At 55.3% G+C, this 15820-nt stretch overlaps 2 protein-coding genes across 5 annotated transcripts in view; one reads left to right on the forward strand and one right to left on the reverse strand.

Moving 5' to 3' along the window:
• The window catches only part of ABHD12 (abhydrolase domain containing 12, lysophospholipase), a 47441-nt gene extending 40821 nt beyond the window's left edge, over positions 1–6620 (reverse strand). Inside the window, exons 1-2 of one of the 3 annotated variants that reach the window (XM_027794091.2) lie at positions 6199–6313; positions 3519–3625 (exon numbers count right to left, since the gene is read on the reverse strand). In XM_027794091.2, coding sequence (XP_027649892.1) covers positions 3519–3625; positions 6199–6285 — 194 coding nt within the window. In that variant the 5' untranslated portion in view covers positions 6286–6313. Of the gene's footprint in view, positions 1–2038; positions 2265–3518; positions 3626–6198; positions 6314–6341 lie in introns of those variants that run through there. The other 2 variants (XM_027794093.2, XM_055815934.1) reach the window with 2 other exon arrangements.
• A 5211-nt stretch (positions 6621–11831) lies between these two features.
• The window catches only part of PPP2R5D (protein phosphatase 2 regulatory subunit B'delta), a 30936-nt gene continuing 26947 nt past the window's right edge, over positions 11832–15820 (forward strand). Inside the window, exons 1-2 of one of the 2 annotated variants that reach the window (XM_055816696.1) lie at positions 11832–11968; positions 12835–12918. In XM_055816696.1, coding sequence (XP_055672671.1) covers positions 11942–11968; positions 12835–12918 — 111 coding nt within the window. In that variant the 5' untranslated portion in view covers positions 11832–11941. Of the gene's footprint in view, positions 11969–12227; positions 12399–12834; positions 12919–15820 lie in introns of those variants that run through there. The other variant, XM_055816697.1, reaches the window with a different exon arrangement.

Genomic DNA, 15820 nt, shown 5'->3' on the forward strand with positions numbered 1-15820 from the left:
CACTTTGCACTTAGTTACACACACACACCATTTTGGCAACACTGCACAGAACATTTTTAAAAATGTCTTGAGATGTGGAAAAGGCAAAGCAAGTTCTAAGCAAATAAGGCTTTCCTACAGTGGCAGGAGTTTGAGAAACACTGTTGTATGGAATACAGTACTTGATGCAAAAAGAGAAAAAAAAAAGGGGGGGGGGGGGGGGGGGGGGGAGGAGGGGGAGAATGATATCCCCACCCAAAATATATGTAGGACTTTAGGGATTTCTGAAACTGGCTTCAAAGGCTCAACATGGAGAAAACTGAGGAAAATGTGCCTGCTGACCATTTTTACATGTGCAAATAGAGGAATAAATACAAGAAAACTTTCCACAGATGGGACCTATTCTCCCTGCTTTTAGCTCAGCCTTTATGACACTCTGTATCTAACAGCAGTGCTGTCTCATTTCCAGGAAGTACCTGACTGCCAAATCAAGCCAGCAGCCTGCACCAAGTACTCTTAGGGCTGGCTCAAAGCTCATCACTGAAGGATCTTTTCCACTTCAGTAAGAAGTACTTGAATGTCATTCATAATGCTGAAGAAGTTCATAAGCCACCATTTGATTACCACTGGTCTTATAAGTTATCCACTCGGACAAATGGAATATATATACTGAATTTTTAAACGGTGTAAAAGCATAACACTGACAGTCTGATCTATTGCACAGTCATTGAAGTGGAGAGATCAACCCAGCGCCATCTCCAATTACCAAAACCTTGTCATAACATGAACAGAGCACTGACAACATCCCAAAAGTTTACCTCCAGGGCATAAAACTGAGTAGCTATTACCCAATAAGAGAAATAACATTTTAAAGCCTCTGTCTCTGAGCATGACAAAAATCCATGTCACAAACAGGGAAAAGTTATTTTCAAATGTTGATCTTGTCTGTGATAACAGAACAATTCTCAGAAAATTTACCACAGAAACAGCCACATTGGCTCATCTTCTAGAAATCCACTGATAACTGCCTTTTTTTTTTCCTCTTTAAAAGGAGGCTGCTGTATTCTTGAAGTACAGCAATTCGGCTTCAGTTACTCAAACCACAGTTTTTTGATCATTAAATATTCTTCACACTTCCAAAACACAAAGAAAAACACTACTGTGTGGATGAAACTGAAAGGCTGCGTCTCTTCCCCCCTAGCCTTCCGCAGCTGAGAGTAGATCTGTGTTGTATATGGCATCCCCTGAAAGATCTTGCACAAAGGTTCCAGCTTATAAGCACCTTCTATTGTTACAGATATTTTTTGTATAAAAGAACACTTTTTTTCAGCATAAATATGTACAAAGTGTTTAAAACGTTAACACGGCTATCAAAAAGCTAAACTCTTTCCAGTGGCGCCGTGCATATAAGCTTCTCCTACCAGCACCTAAATCTAATACATTTCTAGGGGAGAGATCACTTTGACAGGGACCGGCTACTTCAAAAAATAAAAAAAAATGAGGAAAAAAAGGGACACAGCATCCTACCTGCCGGTCCCTGCCCCCCCCCACGCACCCTCTGCCGGGAGGGGATTCTGCATTAGCCGTTTTTTCCGGGCGAACGGCTGCCTGTAGCCAAAGGGGCTGGGCGAAGCAACGCTGAGGTATGAAAATCAAACCCTCGCGGCCCTCACCGGCCCTGCAGGCCCCGCTGGCACACCAGCTCCTGGCGAGCTGCTCGTCCAGGGAGCTCCAAAGGCCCCAGGGGCCGGCGCCTGCGCCCCCCGCACATCCAGGCCAGGGAAGCGCAACCGAGGTGGGCACCGGCCCCAAGCGCCACAGGCCTGCCCGCGGCCGGGCCGGGGGGACAGGCCCGCTCCCTGGCCCCGCCGGCCACAGCCCCCCGTCCTGCCCGCGCCGGGGCGGCGCCCCAGGCCGCACTCGCCGGCCGGGCCCCGCCGGGCAGCGGGGGGCCGGTGCTGCGGCCGCGGGCCCCGCGGAGGCGGGGGGGCCCCCCCCAGCGCAGGGTGGCGGGTAACAAAGCCCGGCGCGGGGACGACGCCACAGCGGCGGCGCTCACCTGCCCAGCGGTCGCTTCATGCCCGTGTCGGCGGCGGCCAAGCGGAGGCTGTGCCTCAGGCTGCAGCCCTTGTCGAGGGGCGCGGGCGCGGCGGCGGCGCGCTCATGCTCCACCGTGACCGACTCGTTGCGCTTCCTCATGCCGGGGCGGCGGAGACAGCAGGAGCGGCGCCGCGTACAGCCGCCGCTCGCACCCGCCGCGCCGCGCCGCGCCCCGCCCTGCCCTGCCAATCCCCACCCCCGCCGCGCCGCGCCCCGCCCTGCCCTGCCAGTCCCCACCCCCGCCGCGCCGCGCCCCGCCCTGCCCTGCCAGTCCCCACCCCCGCCGCGCCGCGCCCCGCCCTGCCCCGCCAGTCCCCACCCCCGCCGCGCCCCGCCCCGCCCTGCCCTGCCCTGCCCTGCCCTGCCAGTCCCCACCCCCGCCGCGCACTCTCTGTGAGGGCGCCGCTTGCCAGCACTTCAGAGGCAGCGCAGCGCCATCTTTACTGGGGGCAAAAGCCATTTTGCTGGCGGCGCGGAGGCGGGCCGTCGGTGGGCGGGAGGCCGGGTGTGGGGTGCCCGGCCCCAGGCGCTGGGTGCCCCTCCGCGCCGGCCGTGGCGGGAGCGGTGCTGTGCGCAGAGGGCCCTGCCGGTTTTGGGAGCCCGGGGGTGCAGCGGGGCATGAAGCCCTGTGGTGAGGGGTGAGGTGCTGTGCTGGTGCGCCTGCGGGTGACTGGAAACCCCTTGTACCTGGAATGGACACCTGGCTTGCTGAGGTGCTGCCCAAGGGGCAGTGGGGGTTAAGCCTGGCATCATTAAGCTGCTTCTTCGTGAAAAGCCAGTGGGACACGGGAAAGCAGGGTGGCTGCAAATGAAAGAACATCACCTGGCCTGCATGGGCCTGGAGGGGCTGTGAAACCCTGCGCAGGGCTAGAGGCCACAAGCCACAGCATGTGCCTGAGCGTGGAGAAACAGCATAGCTGATACAAGGATGCTGAGAGGCAAAACCAGCAGTAGACCTGACTGTTAGACTCAACAGTAGAGACAGGAATAACAGTGGATGACACAAATGGTCACAGCCTTGGTCCCCAAGTGGTCAGAGGTCATCACCTTCCACCATTTTGTTTTCCAAAACTTCCTCTGAAGCAGAAGGCAGCCATACCAAAGATTCTGATGTGATTGCCCCCCTCCCATTTACTCTGTACCCTTCTGGGGAGGATACAATACCACTTTGGAAAGCAAATCCTCATCTGCTGATCTCTGCAGACACACATAGGCAAGGCTAACCTGCTACAGAGCTTCCCTAGCAGTATCGGGATTCTGTGCTGGAAACAAGTGGTGGTGAATAAAGAACAAATAAAACATCCCCTCCAGTATCAGCAATAGCGGGTGACTGTTCTGTTCGTGCCATTGGGGAGCAGGGCAGCACTGCAGAAAACAGCCATGCTCATGTGCTCTGTCTCGCATTGCCACTGCTGCTGCTGTATTATCTATGGGGGTACCTTGTGTGTTCCCGTAAAGAAGCAGCTTCTAGAAAGTGGCTCTTTGGGCAAGTGACCTCAAGTGTCTTACATCCATTTCTTCCGACTTGCTGCTGACTGTTCCTATACTTGATGGAACATGGAGAGTCAGAAGAAATACACACATTAATCCCAGGAGCAAAGACAAGGCAGTGGACCAAAAACGAGAAGCAATTGTTAAAATACAGGCTTCAACTAACTCAGTAGTTATGGATAGCTAGCAGAAAGTACTGTGTAATGTGCTGATATGTGCTTTGTCGTGTTTCTGGAAGCTTCTCCTAACACTTGAGACCTTTGAGAGATTTTGCTCAACCAGATCATAATTGCTAAAATTTTCATCCAGGCTTTTGGAAAGACTGGTTGTTCTTTTGTATGCTTTGAACACCAAAGGAGAGTGTTCTTGTCCCTCTGATTTTGTTTCGGTTCCATCTCATTGGGAAGACTGAATGCTGCAACTGGGGACTGTTAGCCATGTGTTAGGAGCTTTGTCTGGTGACAACATGAGTGGTGGTCACTCCAAAAGCAGGCTTTGTAAAGGCTGTATGGGGCCAGGCTGCTTGGGAGTGACAGTGCAGTCCTGAGAGGAGAGAATTGCAAGTTGCCCAACTGGCTTTGAAACAAGGAGAATGGACTTGAGCATCATAAATCCTCTGAGATGTCTCCAGGTGAAGTTTATTACTGAGAAGGACTACTAAGGAAATTACTTGAAAGTCTGTCTTTGTGGCATGGGTCTTAATAACAGCTGGCTTTTCCTCTGTGCTAGAAAGAAGACAAGCAAGTATTTTCTTGTGGCAACCTTAAGCTATTCTCAGCATTTCTAAAAAATTTTCTTCCTTAGCTATGTACGAGTATAAACACGTGCTTGTTTGGTCTTTCCCATCATATCAGATTTTTAAGATTCAGAAATCACATTATGGGTTTTTTAGTGTAATGTCCTCTGTTCCGCTATTCTACATTATTTATAGAATATAGAAGAGGTTCTCCCATTTGGGATCAGTACTTGTCCTTCCTACCTATTGAAAGAGATGACTGCTGCCTCAGAAATTTGCCTGCTCACAGAAATCAATGTACAATATCCTTTCTGAATTCCAGATTAACCCTAAATGCCTGGTTGAATTCTGGTGGACTTGATACAAGTTTACTGAGGCAAGGCTCCACTACAAACTATACTTCTGCTGGTGTTATAGGCAAACCAGGGTGAAATTCTGCCATCTGTGGTCACCAAATACTTCATCTGCACAATGCAAAACAGCTTAGGGAATGCGCTACCACAGGATTTCTTAGGAGCCAGTAACTCAGTGTGGTTCTACAAAGACAGCATGTACAGGAAAAACAGGAAAATCTGGTCAAAGGTTGGGAAAGAATTTCAGATTTCTTAGCTCAAGGCATGAACAAAGATTATGGTAGAGCAGTAGTAGAAACTATCCCTGTGGACAAGAACATGTTCCATAGGGTTTCTGTATGTCTGGAATCATCTGGAAGAGGTCTGGAGACAGGCCATGGGGCAAGGACACAGCCCACTGGACTGCAGCAATGGCAGTCTCCTCCCCACCCTGTATTCTCCAGAGGCAGCTGCACCTGAACTCACCTGCCTGGCTGGGAGACAAGGAAGGTAGCTGGAAAGCACAGGACAGCTAGTGAGCACAGGTTGTAAGTAACATTATCAAGAGAAGGGATGAGAGCTGTGTTTAGCTGTGGATGAGCTCAGCCAAATCTCCCCAAAGGACAGAATCCAGAGCAGGAGACACTGAAGGAGCCCCAAAAGGCCAGGAGAAAGTACTGGTTAGGAAAACACTGTGCGATAAGTCTCTGCAGAGCACAAGGATATTCAATGCAATATCCTTTGAGGAGGTGCTTGAAAGGGGGGAAAAAGTCAAGGAGAGGTGACTCAGGGTAGAGCAGAAGAAAACTGTGCCCTGCTGAGGAAGGCAGCAGTACCTCTGGAAGTGCAGAGAGGCCTGCTAGGAGGACAGCTGCTCACAGCTTTCTGTTCCTCAAACTGCTCCTCTCTGACCTGAGGAGGGAAACCTGATGCTGCAAGCTCTCCCTGGCTACCAGCCATGGCACAGATTCTATAGCTCAAATTGGTGGCATATGTTTTGTGCTCGATGGGCAGCACAGGGCTCCAGTGGGTTGAGCACTCCTCCAGCTGCTGTCTTTCCAGCATGGGCTTCTTCATTCTGCTTACCCAGCTGTCCACAAGCTGGGCCACACAGAGGAAATTATGGAGAGTCCAGATGGAGGGGACTGTGTTGCCATCCTTCCATGCTGACTTCCCAAAGGCAGGAAAATCCAGGTGACTAAGGGTAGAGCCAGCTTTGGAAAGGTCTGTCACACAATGCTCCTAACGACTCAGAGAAGTGTTGCTTGCTGATGTTCCCAAGTCAGCACAACCCCCTGCCTGCTACCTGCTAGTTTTCCTAGTTGACAGTAGACACAGAGCTGACCAAAGCCAGCAGAGCTGAACAGCTTCAGTGTGTGCCAGTGCTCCAGTCTGCTATGCGAGACTCTACAGCAAAGCTACAGTGCTTCCACCACTCCACCACTGATCCATCCTTGGCTGTAGCTAAGCCAGTTTCTGAAAGGCCCGTGTTGAAATGAGTTTTTAGGTTACAGAGTTGTCAATTACCAAGTAAAGCATCTGAGAAGCATTGCTACTCACGTGCCTGCCTAGGTGGTTCTTCACCAGTGTGTCTGAAAGTGTCCAAAAGGCATCTCTCCAGTTTTCTCCATGCTGACCATATTGCATGCCAGTGACAAATGGTCATGAGGTGCAGGGATGTCATTTAAACCCTTTTTTCTCACCTCAGTTTTCCCATGAACTTCCTCCAGATGCTGCAGATCTCCAGGAATTCAAGAGTCTGTGCAGAATCATAGACTCATAGAGTGGTTTGGGTTGGGAAGGACGTTAAAGATCATCTAGTCCAACCTCTTTTCCATGGGCAGGGACATCTTTCACTCGATCCAGTCATTCTAAGCCATGTCCAAACTGACTTCAAACACTTCCAGTGATGGGGCATCCACAGCTTCTCTGGGCAACCTGCTCCAGGGGCCAGTACTCTTTCTCCTCTTCATTAATGACCTGGATGATGGATCAGAGTGCACCCTCAGTGAATATGCAAATGATCAAAAACCAGGACGAGCAGCTGATACACCAGAAGGTTGGGCTGCTGTTCAGAGGTGACTGACCAGGCTGGAGCAATGACCCTCATGAAGATCAACAAAGGGATATGCAAAGTCCTGCACATGGGGAAGGTAAACCTCAGGTAGCAGTACATGCTGGAGGTATGACAACCAGCCAGCCATGGGCTCAAAACTTTCTGGCCTTTTCTGCCTTCAGGAAGCACAGGCCCCTGAGGCTAGAAGGGATTGCCTGGTGTGAGGAAGAGTTCCCCTTGGAAAGGGAGAACTGGTTTGAGGAACATTTAAACAAACAGGACAGACACAAGTTCCTGGGAGCAGATGGGATGCCCCCAGAGTGCTGAAGAAGCTGGCTTGAAGTCCTTCCGAGGCCACTTTCCATCACCTGTGCAATTACAGCCATGGTGATGGGGAGACGTTCCTGGGGACTGGCAGAAAGCAAGTGTCACTGTGGTCTTCAAGGGCAGCAAATAAGAGCATGAGGGAACTACAGGCTGGCCAGCCTCACCTTGTTCCTGGGAAGGCTATGGAGCAAGTAATCCTGTAAACCATTTCCAAACACATGGAAGACAAGGTGGCCATCAGTAGTAGATCAGCATGGCTTTATGAAGGGGAGATAATGCTGAAGCAACGAGATACAGTATATGCTGGACTCTGACTGACCAGCTGCAAAGCAACTTGGCAGAGAAAGCCCTGGAAGTCTGGTGAACACCAAGCTGGGCATAAAGCAGCAGTGCACCCTTGGGGCAACAAAGGCCAAAAGCCTCCTGGGCTGTGTTAGGGGGAGTGCTGCCAGTGGGTGGAGGGAGGTGGTCCTTACCCTCTCCTCAGCCCTGGTGAGGCCACCACCAGAGCACCATGACCAGTTCTGGGCCACCTAGTAAAAGAGAGACAGACAAACTGGAGCAAGTGCTGCAGAGGGCCACAAAGATGGCAAATGAACTGGAGAAATGGTCCTGGGAGGCTGGGGGTGGCTCTGCTCATGGTGGGAACCTCCAGGTTGCTGGGGTCTGGCAGCTCCTGTGGTCACAGAGAGGCTTGTACGGAGACATGTCCTCAGATGGGGAGGCTGCTTTGTGGGCTCGGGGGTGATGCCACCATGGGTTGAGGGAGGTCCCTTGCAGCGTCTGTCCATGATGGGAGCTCCACCAGGGAAAAGGGAGACAAAACAGCATTCAAGGCTTTTATTAGCGGCCCCCTGAAGTCGAGAGAGCGCCAAAACTGCACATGGGTGCCGAGTGTCAGCCTAGGTGCCTGAGGGCAGGTGCCCCAGGGGCAGGAACTAAGAAACCCAGTGGGTCCAGAGCAGAGAGGCACTGGTAGGCTGGGCACAGCAGGTGCAGGATCATGTCCTGGGAGGCCACGGAGGTCAGGGTGGGGCCTGGGGGAAGCCCATTGTCTGGGAAACCACTGCCCACTCCCACTGCAGCATCCCTGGCCCCTGGTGGCCCAGCTGCCCCCAACATTCCTCAGTGCCCCCTACCTCCTCCACTGCCCCCACCAGCTCTCCCCTGACGACCCCCAGCTGCCCCTACCTTCCCCCCAGCACTCTCCCCATGGCCCTCAAAGCTCCCCATGCCCTCTCATGGCCCTAGCTCCTCCTTAATGCTTCCTAGGTGCATCCCCCAAAGCTTCCCTCCATTCCCCTGAACCTCATCTGCTCTCCTACCCTCCTGCACTCAATGCCCCCTAATACCGCTCCAGTGACCCCCGAGCTGCCCCCTGGCCCCCATGCTCACCCACCGGTGTATGATGGCCCTTGCTGCGCAGGTAGGCCAGAGTGGGGAGCAGCTGGGAGAACCAGAGCCCTGCCTGGCCTTGGGAGCAGGGCCCCAGGCTCTGCACCCGCTCCGGGACGCTTCCCGAGGGGACCAGCTCTATGAGGGGGTAGAAGCCCATCCTCGTCTCCATGCCTTGGTACAGCGTGATGGGATGCTTTGGCACACGCCCTTCAGGACCTGTAGGTAGCCGGGGCTTGACTGGGACAGGCCTGCCCCCCTCCGGCCCCCCTTTGCCTTGCACCTCCTGCACCCCCCCTCCTTTTGCCTATCAATGCTACCCTAGCCCGTGGCAGCTCCCCACAAAGCGCCCACCACAGCTGCCATCCCCCTGGACCTCCCACAGCAAATAGCTCCCTGCCCCTCTGAATCCCTGACCGTCTCCCCCCCGGTGCCTCCCTTACCCCACGGACTCCCCCAGCCACTCCTTGCCCCTTCAACCCCTCCAACGCCCCTACCTCGTTGAGCCTCCCAGTAGCACTGCTGCCCGTGAAGCTCCCCAAAGGGTGCTCCCCCTACCCCCCTTAGCCCTCCGATGCCCCCCCTTGCCCCGCAGCATCTAATGATGCTCAGCCCCCATCCCCCCACCCCCCGCGTCGGCTGGCCTCTGCTTGCCCTGCCTGCATCTGATGAGCCAGGAGCTTCCTGAGGTCCTCCTCCAGAGCCTTCCCTTTGCAGATGACCTTGATGGCCACCTTGTGCCATAGCGGGGGAGCTGCAGCCTCACGCAGCTCCCAGCAGGCACCGTGAGCCAGCAGCGGCCGCAGCTGGGAGCCCACCTTCCCCAGCACCAGGACGGTCTCGGGTCAGGGAGCGCCTCTACCGTGCTTGTGGGCAGCACGGCTTAAGGGACGTCAAGCAAGGCTGGGGGGACTCCAGCTAAAACCAGACGCCCCCAGACCTCCGTGCCCCTCCTGACCCTCAGCACCCTTCACACTCTGGCTGTTCCCTCCGCTCCTGCTCAGGGCTCAGCTCCTGGCGCAGCTCATGCCAAGGCCTGGCAAGGGCTGGTAGCAGCCAGCCACCCACCCAGCGATGACCCACAGAGGTGGAGTGACAAGGAGGGCAGCCAGGATGGCTTTGGGGCACAGACCGGCTCCCTGCTCTCCTGCAGCTTTGCAGCAGTAGCTGGCCAGTCGTTTCCGAGAAAGCCCTCTGAGCCCCCCAGAACCACCAATAGCCACAGCAAAGACCCAGCCTCCCAGCTGGAAGGTCAAATATCTGAGCTGGTTTAGAAGATTCCTTGAAGCAGCAGCAGAAGAGCTGAGGTCCCAAATCTGTGCTGCCCAGGGAGTGAGAGGGGACAACAGTCAAGCCCTCTCACTGCCCACCCTGGGCTGAGGACCCCACGCCCTGGAGCCATCATAGTCCTTCCACTTGTCATGCACCTGCTGCCGTGGAGGTGGCAGCTGGGAGGGCATCCCCAGCTTTGGGTACGGGGGGAGCGCTGCCAGCAGCCGCAGCCAGGGGGGTGCAGAGCTCACTCGGGGTTTACTTCAGGGGCTGGACCCTGAGGTGTCCTGGGCGCAGGCAGCAGGAAAGAGCTTTCTGGTGAAACCGCTTTCGGGGCTCTTCAGCAAGCTTGGAAAACTACAGCTTTGCTCTTTGCAGCACCCCTTGCTCTGGGCAAGCACACCCTTCACAATCAAGACTGGGCTGGAAATTGAGACTGGTACAGGGCAGATCTCACTTGCTTGTGTGCTTGCACTGGGCACACAGGGTTCCTGCTGGAAAAGGCAGCTGCTGGGCAGCTGGATGCAATTCCTGTGCTGGCAGGTACAGGAAAACTAGGCCCAGACACCACCATGGCACTGGGACGAATTCAGGGGCCAAACAGCATCTTGGTGAAGCTGAGCTCCTCCAGGAGTAGTCAACCAGAGGAACTGCAAAGAAAGCCAGTCCAGAACTCAATGTGACAGTTTAGGAGAGGGAATGGTGATAGGCACAAACTCTTCAAGCAAGCAGCTTCTACCTGCTCACACTGGTGCACTGCCCTGCTCACAAGCACCCAGATGGTTATGCCGGTGCTCTGGTTTGGGTCACTCGTGCATGACACAGGAGAGAGACAACAGCAACAGAGAGCCTCACTTTGCTCCTGGGGAGCCAATGGCTGTCAAGCCAATGATGATCAGCATGCTGACAATAAGCTGTTGGACTGACCTTTTATAATAGCCTCAGGGAAATTCCCCACCCCACCCCTCACGTCCCACGTAAGGATTGTTCACCTGATGACTTTGAAAAGAGCACGCTCCTGCTGAAGGACCTGTGACACAGCCCGGTGCCCCCCTTTGTCCCCATTGATGCACCACATCCCATCTGAGAGCACACCCTGTCAGAGTGGCTGCGCAGGGCTGAGGGCTCAGCACAGGTTTCCCAGTAACAAGCCCACTGCACACAATGTGATGTGTGCTTCACCTGCTCCAAGTCAGCGACCCTTTTTGCTGGCTTGACTAAAATGAACAGGAGCTCTTGTGCTGCTTGCAACAGGCCAGCAGCCACTCCTAAGCATGCTGGCAAACGTTTTGGACTGACCTTAGACCCTCTAGAGACATCACAGGCCCTAAGGAGGTGGCCATTTGCCAGCAGGTCCTGCTCAGTTCAGGTCCATGAACTCGAGGGCAGCTTGCTGACCACTGGATGCTTTCCCCACGCTGAACATCAGCTTGAAGGCAATGCCTGCAGGCTCCTGGAAGCTGCCCTCCTCCTGAGGATGCAGGCCACCTGCCAACAAGTTGTCCGAGCTGCCCAACGTGAGCAGGGAAGTGTCCTGGGACCCACAGTCCAGGAGTAGCCCCATTCCTAGCGGGGGCCCTGCCGGGGCAGTGCTTCCACACACCCACACTTCCACCTGCCCTTGCATCCACCCACGGACCCCATTATTTCCATCAACAGCCCCCCTCCAAAGCCGTGCCTCAGCACACCAACAAGCGCCTGCCGCACAGAGGTGGGGTGCAGCCCTGGGGCCAGCTCAGGCTGTTCGGGTCTCCCCCCCGCCAGCGATGCTGAGCAGAGCTGCGCAGTACACGGCAGAAGAAGGACACCCCCCCCAATTTACTCCCTCCCCTCCGGAAGGCATGTGCACGCAGCAGAGCCCCGGGCAGCTACTCGGCGCCTCCTCCGCCAAGGCCGGGCGCCTGCCGCAGCCGGGGCTCCCGCGGGGAGCCGGCCCCCTCGCACGCGCCTAGACACGCTGCCCTACGGGGGACCCCGACGCCCCGTGGCCGGAGCCGGAGCCGCTGCCGCTGCCCCGGAAGAGCCGCTCGCCCGCAGCCCCGCCCCGCCTCCAGGGGGCGTGCCAGGAGCTAGTGCACGCTTCGGCCAATGAGAAAAATCTGCTGCCCCGCGTCAGCGCCGCGCGGCGGCGGCGCCGGCTGTTGCTAGGCAGGCCGGCGCGGCTGGCCCAATGGGAGCGGGGCGCTGCGGCCGGGCCCGGGCGCAGGCGGCGGCGGCGGCGGGCGCGGAGCGGCTGGGGCCCCGGCGCTCACCATGCCCTACAAGCTGAAGAAGGAGAAGGTGCGGCAGGCGGGCGGGCGGTGCCGGGATGCCCCCGCTCTGCCCGGTGTTTCGGCCCGGTGATCGGCCGCATGTTCCCGCCGCCCTCCCTCCCCGCCGCGGCCTTCCCTCTCGGCGCGGCCCTCGGGCGGGGGCGCGCGCGGGGCTGCGGCCGGCAGGGGGCGGGGGCGCGCTCCCGGGGCGGGCGGGGCGGCTGGTGCAGGAGGGTGGCGGTGGCGCGCACCGGGCGGCAGGGCAGGGCAGGGCAGGGCAGGGGGCGGGGGGGGCGGCAGCGTGAGCGGCGGCCGCCGGTACCGGTGTCCCCGCGTAAGCCCGGCGGGGGGAAGCGGGGGCTGCGGCCTGCCCCGCCCCGCGCCCTCGGCGGGCAGCAGGAGGTCGCCCGGGCGGCGGGGCACGGCCAGCCCCCCCCGCCATGCCCCCGGTCGGGGAGGTATGGCCCCACCCGCGTCCCAGTCCCGCTGCGAGGCGGCTGGTGCCCCGGTGCGCGCCCTGCACGGTGCCGGGCTGGGGGCCCGCGCCCCGCCTCTGCCGCCGCCCGGTGCGGCCGTGCCGTGCCGTGCCGTGCCCCGTGCCCGTGGGCGCCCCGCACCTCGTAGCGCCGGTGGGGCCGTGGCGGGGCCGTGCCCCGGGGCAGGGTCCGGTGGGCGCGGGGCTCTGGCAGCCGGAGGTGCCCGGCCGGGGCCACACCGCTGCCACGGGAGCAGTTCGGGGGTGCTCTTCCCAGGGGAAAGGGGCTGGGAGTCGCCACCCGAAGCAGGGCTGGAGGTGGGCTGGGCAGGTGGCAGCGCACAGCTGAACTCTGCAAAGAGATGTTGATGTTCGGCGCAAGGTAAAATTTTCTCTGAATGTGTTTTTTATTGTTACAGGAGTCTCCAAAGTCTACCAAAAGCACCACAAAGCCTGGCAGCAGCAGTAGTGGGAAGGATGGCGGGGCAGAGAATTCAGAAGAGGTAAGGCTTTCATCTTGAATACAGCAGTGTGCATGTGCAACTCATCTTTGAGGAGGAATAATAGCTTTCATTATAGCTGCTCCATGCCGCTCTGTCAGGTAACGTATGCACCGGGAATGTCTTAAGGAATGGGAGAAGGTGGTAGCAAAGACTGAAGTTAAGGTGAAGTTAGTTCCCCTTGAAAGTTGGCCCAAAGGATGACGATGGCTGTGGAAGGACAGGGTGAGTCTCATACCCTACATCCCTGCAAGAAGAGATTTGGCTCGAAGCTGATGGCGAGTGCTGCTTGCAGAGGTGGGCAGAGCGCGGTGAGGTTGGCTGTAGAGAGGGAAGAGCGACGGTTATCAAGGAGGAGGAAGCCTTACAGACGGGAGCAGCTTCCTCACTCCTGTCAAGAGCAAAGCTTGATAAACTCTGTTGTCACTTTGTGTCAGAGTGAGAGAGTAGTGAGAAGCAATGCAAAAGAAATTTGTTCTTCTGAGTCATTTTCTGCGGGAGTGAGATTAGGAAGGATCGGATAGGACAGCTGAAAGAATAGAGGTAAACTGCTAGAGATTAAATGGTTCTCCTTTGGTATAACAGCCTTGTCGCTGAAAACAAAATTACTCACAAGAAGTCACAGTCTGTACTCCCAGCAGTGCAGAGCCTTTTTCACTCTCAATCTTGATGTTGCCCAGCTAGATGTGTTAGAATCGCCTCAGCAGAACGTGGTAATATGATAAGCTGTGCTTAGAATCGGTAAAAAATTGAGTAAATTGGAACTTTTCTGGTAGACTTGAGTTTGTCCAGCACTTGGAACAGTGTGGTTGTGGATTTTGAGACTTGGCTTAGAAGAGCGTGGTACACATGTCCAAGGAAGCATGCATATGTGTGTGCTGGGTTGTTTTCTTAATATGGCAATTTGGCAAACAAGCTGTGCTACTTCTATGTCCGTAGAAGCCTGTATGTTCACGTCTTGTCTGGAACACATCACGCTTGTGATTGGAAGGACTGGGAATGAGAGACACGTAAGGCTAGTGAAGAGTAAGAAGAAATCTGTATAGTTCAGTGGGATGGTTGTAGTCAAAATAAGGTCATTTTAGAGTCTCCTTCAAAGCCTAGATCTGTGTTGCAGACCCTCAGAAAATATCCCTACTGTTAGCTACTGGGTTTCAGGGTCCAAGCCATACTCTTGCCTAACCTGCAGTGTGGCCAGCAAGGAATCAGAAGCTGAGTTTGTCTTGGAGCAGGTAGCAGTTCTGTAGATCCTCATTTTATATCCCATCCTGGTCTTGGCCTCTGTCCATTTTATTTTGTGTATGCAGCTGAAAACAGCTTGCTGGGAGAGCTGTCTGCCGACTCCAAGAAAGTGAGAGAACTCCTGCCTTGGCATCATGGGATCAGGCTTACCTTTTTTTTATTCGGCACTCTGTCTGCTGAGTTCCCAGCTCTGGTAAGAGGAAGGAAAGCCTGGGTCTTTTAATGCGAGGGTGATGGATAGCCATCAAAGCAGAAAATCTCTGATGTCGCCATCCACATCAGCAATGGGCTGAGGTGCTGCTCTCCTGGTTACAAACTGTGCGGTGAGAGAGGAAGAATAGGGCAGGCTACAAGTTTCCTTCTGTGTCCTGAAACGGCATGTGATGTCTGGTTGTGCCTGGGTGCAGAAGAAACTTGGAAGTGATGCGTCTAACCTTCCCTCCCACAAAATACACCCAGCCACTTCCTCATACTCCAAACAAAATCCAGCCCTTCTTTAAGATGGAAGGCTGGGTCTCCTTTGATCATAGGAACAGAGAGCAAAGCAGAAAAGAAACACCTCTGCAGTGTGCACTGCCACAGTCTCTTCTCCCTTTCCCTGTTGAGTTTGCAGTGAAGTTTGTTCTCTCTTGGTGCTTTCCTGTCTCCGGACTGCTCTGCTGCAGAATGGAAGAGAGCTTTTTGCTTGCTAAGAAATGTATACCAGTTTGAATGCGATTTTCCTGCTCTTCAGGAAGCACAGAAAGGTATTTTGACTTTCACACTGGGGGACTGTGAGGAATTGGGTAATGCGTGCTGGGAGCGAAACTCCTTCCTTGTGTCAGAAACAGGAGGTGGTTTGACTGGTGAAACACCAGGAGTGGTATTGCCTGGTGGGGTTGGTGGGCTGAGCCTAGCTTGGATGCCTCTGCTGCTGTTGTGTGAGGATTTTGTGCCCTTTAAATTCCCCCATGGAGTTGCCCTTTCTAGGGTGAAAGTTGTGTGTGCCAAGGAGAATTTTCTTTTTTCTTCATATATCAATAGATGCTTAATGGGCTCACTGCAGGAGAGCAGCATTTGGACAGCCCTTTTCCAGTATGCACTTTCCTCTCTCACACCGTGCTCCAGTGAGCAGGGGAGGACTCAGCCCTAGTTTATCCTGGTTCCAGAAAGTTGTGACTTGTTTTGCAGGCACATTGTCTGGCTGGTGGAATGAGTAAAGCTTGTTGAAGAGCAGCTGTGGTTTGACAGATATGAGCAAGTGCAGTGGACGAGGACCTCCTATGGGGATCTCCATGGAGGGAGATGAAGAGGGTAGGAGTCAGTCCAGAAGCCCTTAAGCATAGTGCTTTGTTCTCTGCAGCAAAGGAGTTTTTAGTGGAGCTGATCTGGAAAGGCAGATATGTTCAAAAGCAGATGCATTCCCACAAGGGAAGGCAAGTGTTTGAGTTCCCTCGTTAGTACAGGGGTAGTGCAGTGCTCTTTTAGATGCCCATTTTGGGGTGAAGCTACCTGATGTGAAGAGCCAGCAGAGCTTGCTGAGCCCCTGGCTTGGGGGTGTGTGTGTGGGGGCAGTTTGCTCAGGAAAAGACAGCATCAGTGCAGGAAAACACAACAGCAGGGAGTGGGAAATAAAAGATTTAGTTCATTCTCTCTGGAATGTGATGAAGATATGAATGGAGAG

The sequence above is a fragment of the Falco peregrinus genome, chromosome 11 (assembly GCF_023634155.1).
Source record: "Falco peregrinus isolate bFalPer1 chromosome 11, bFalPer1.pri, whole genome shotgun sequence".
NCBI lineage: Eukaryota > Metazoa > Chordata > Aves > Falconiformes > Falconidae > Falco > Falco peregrinus.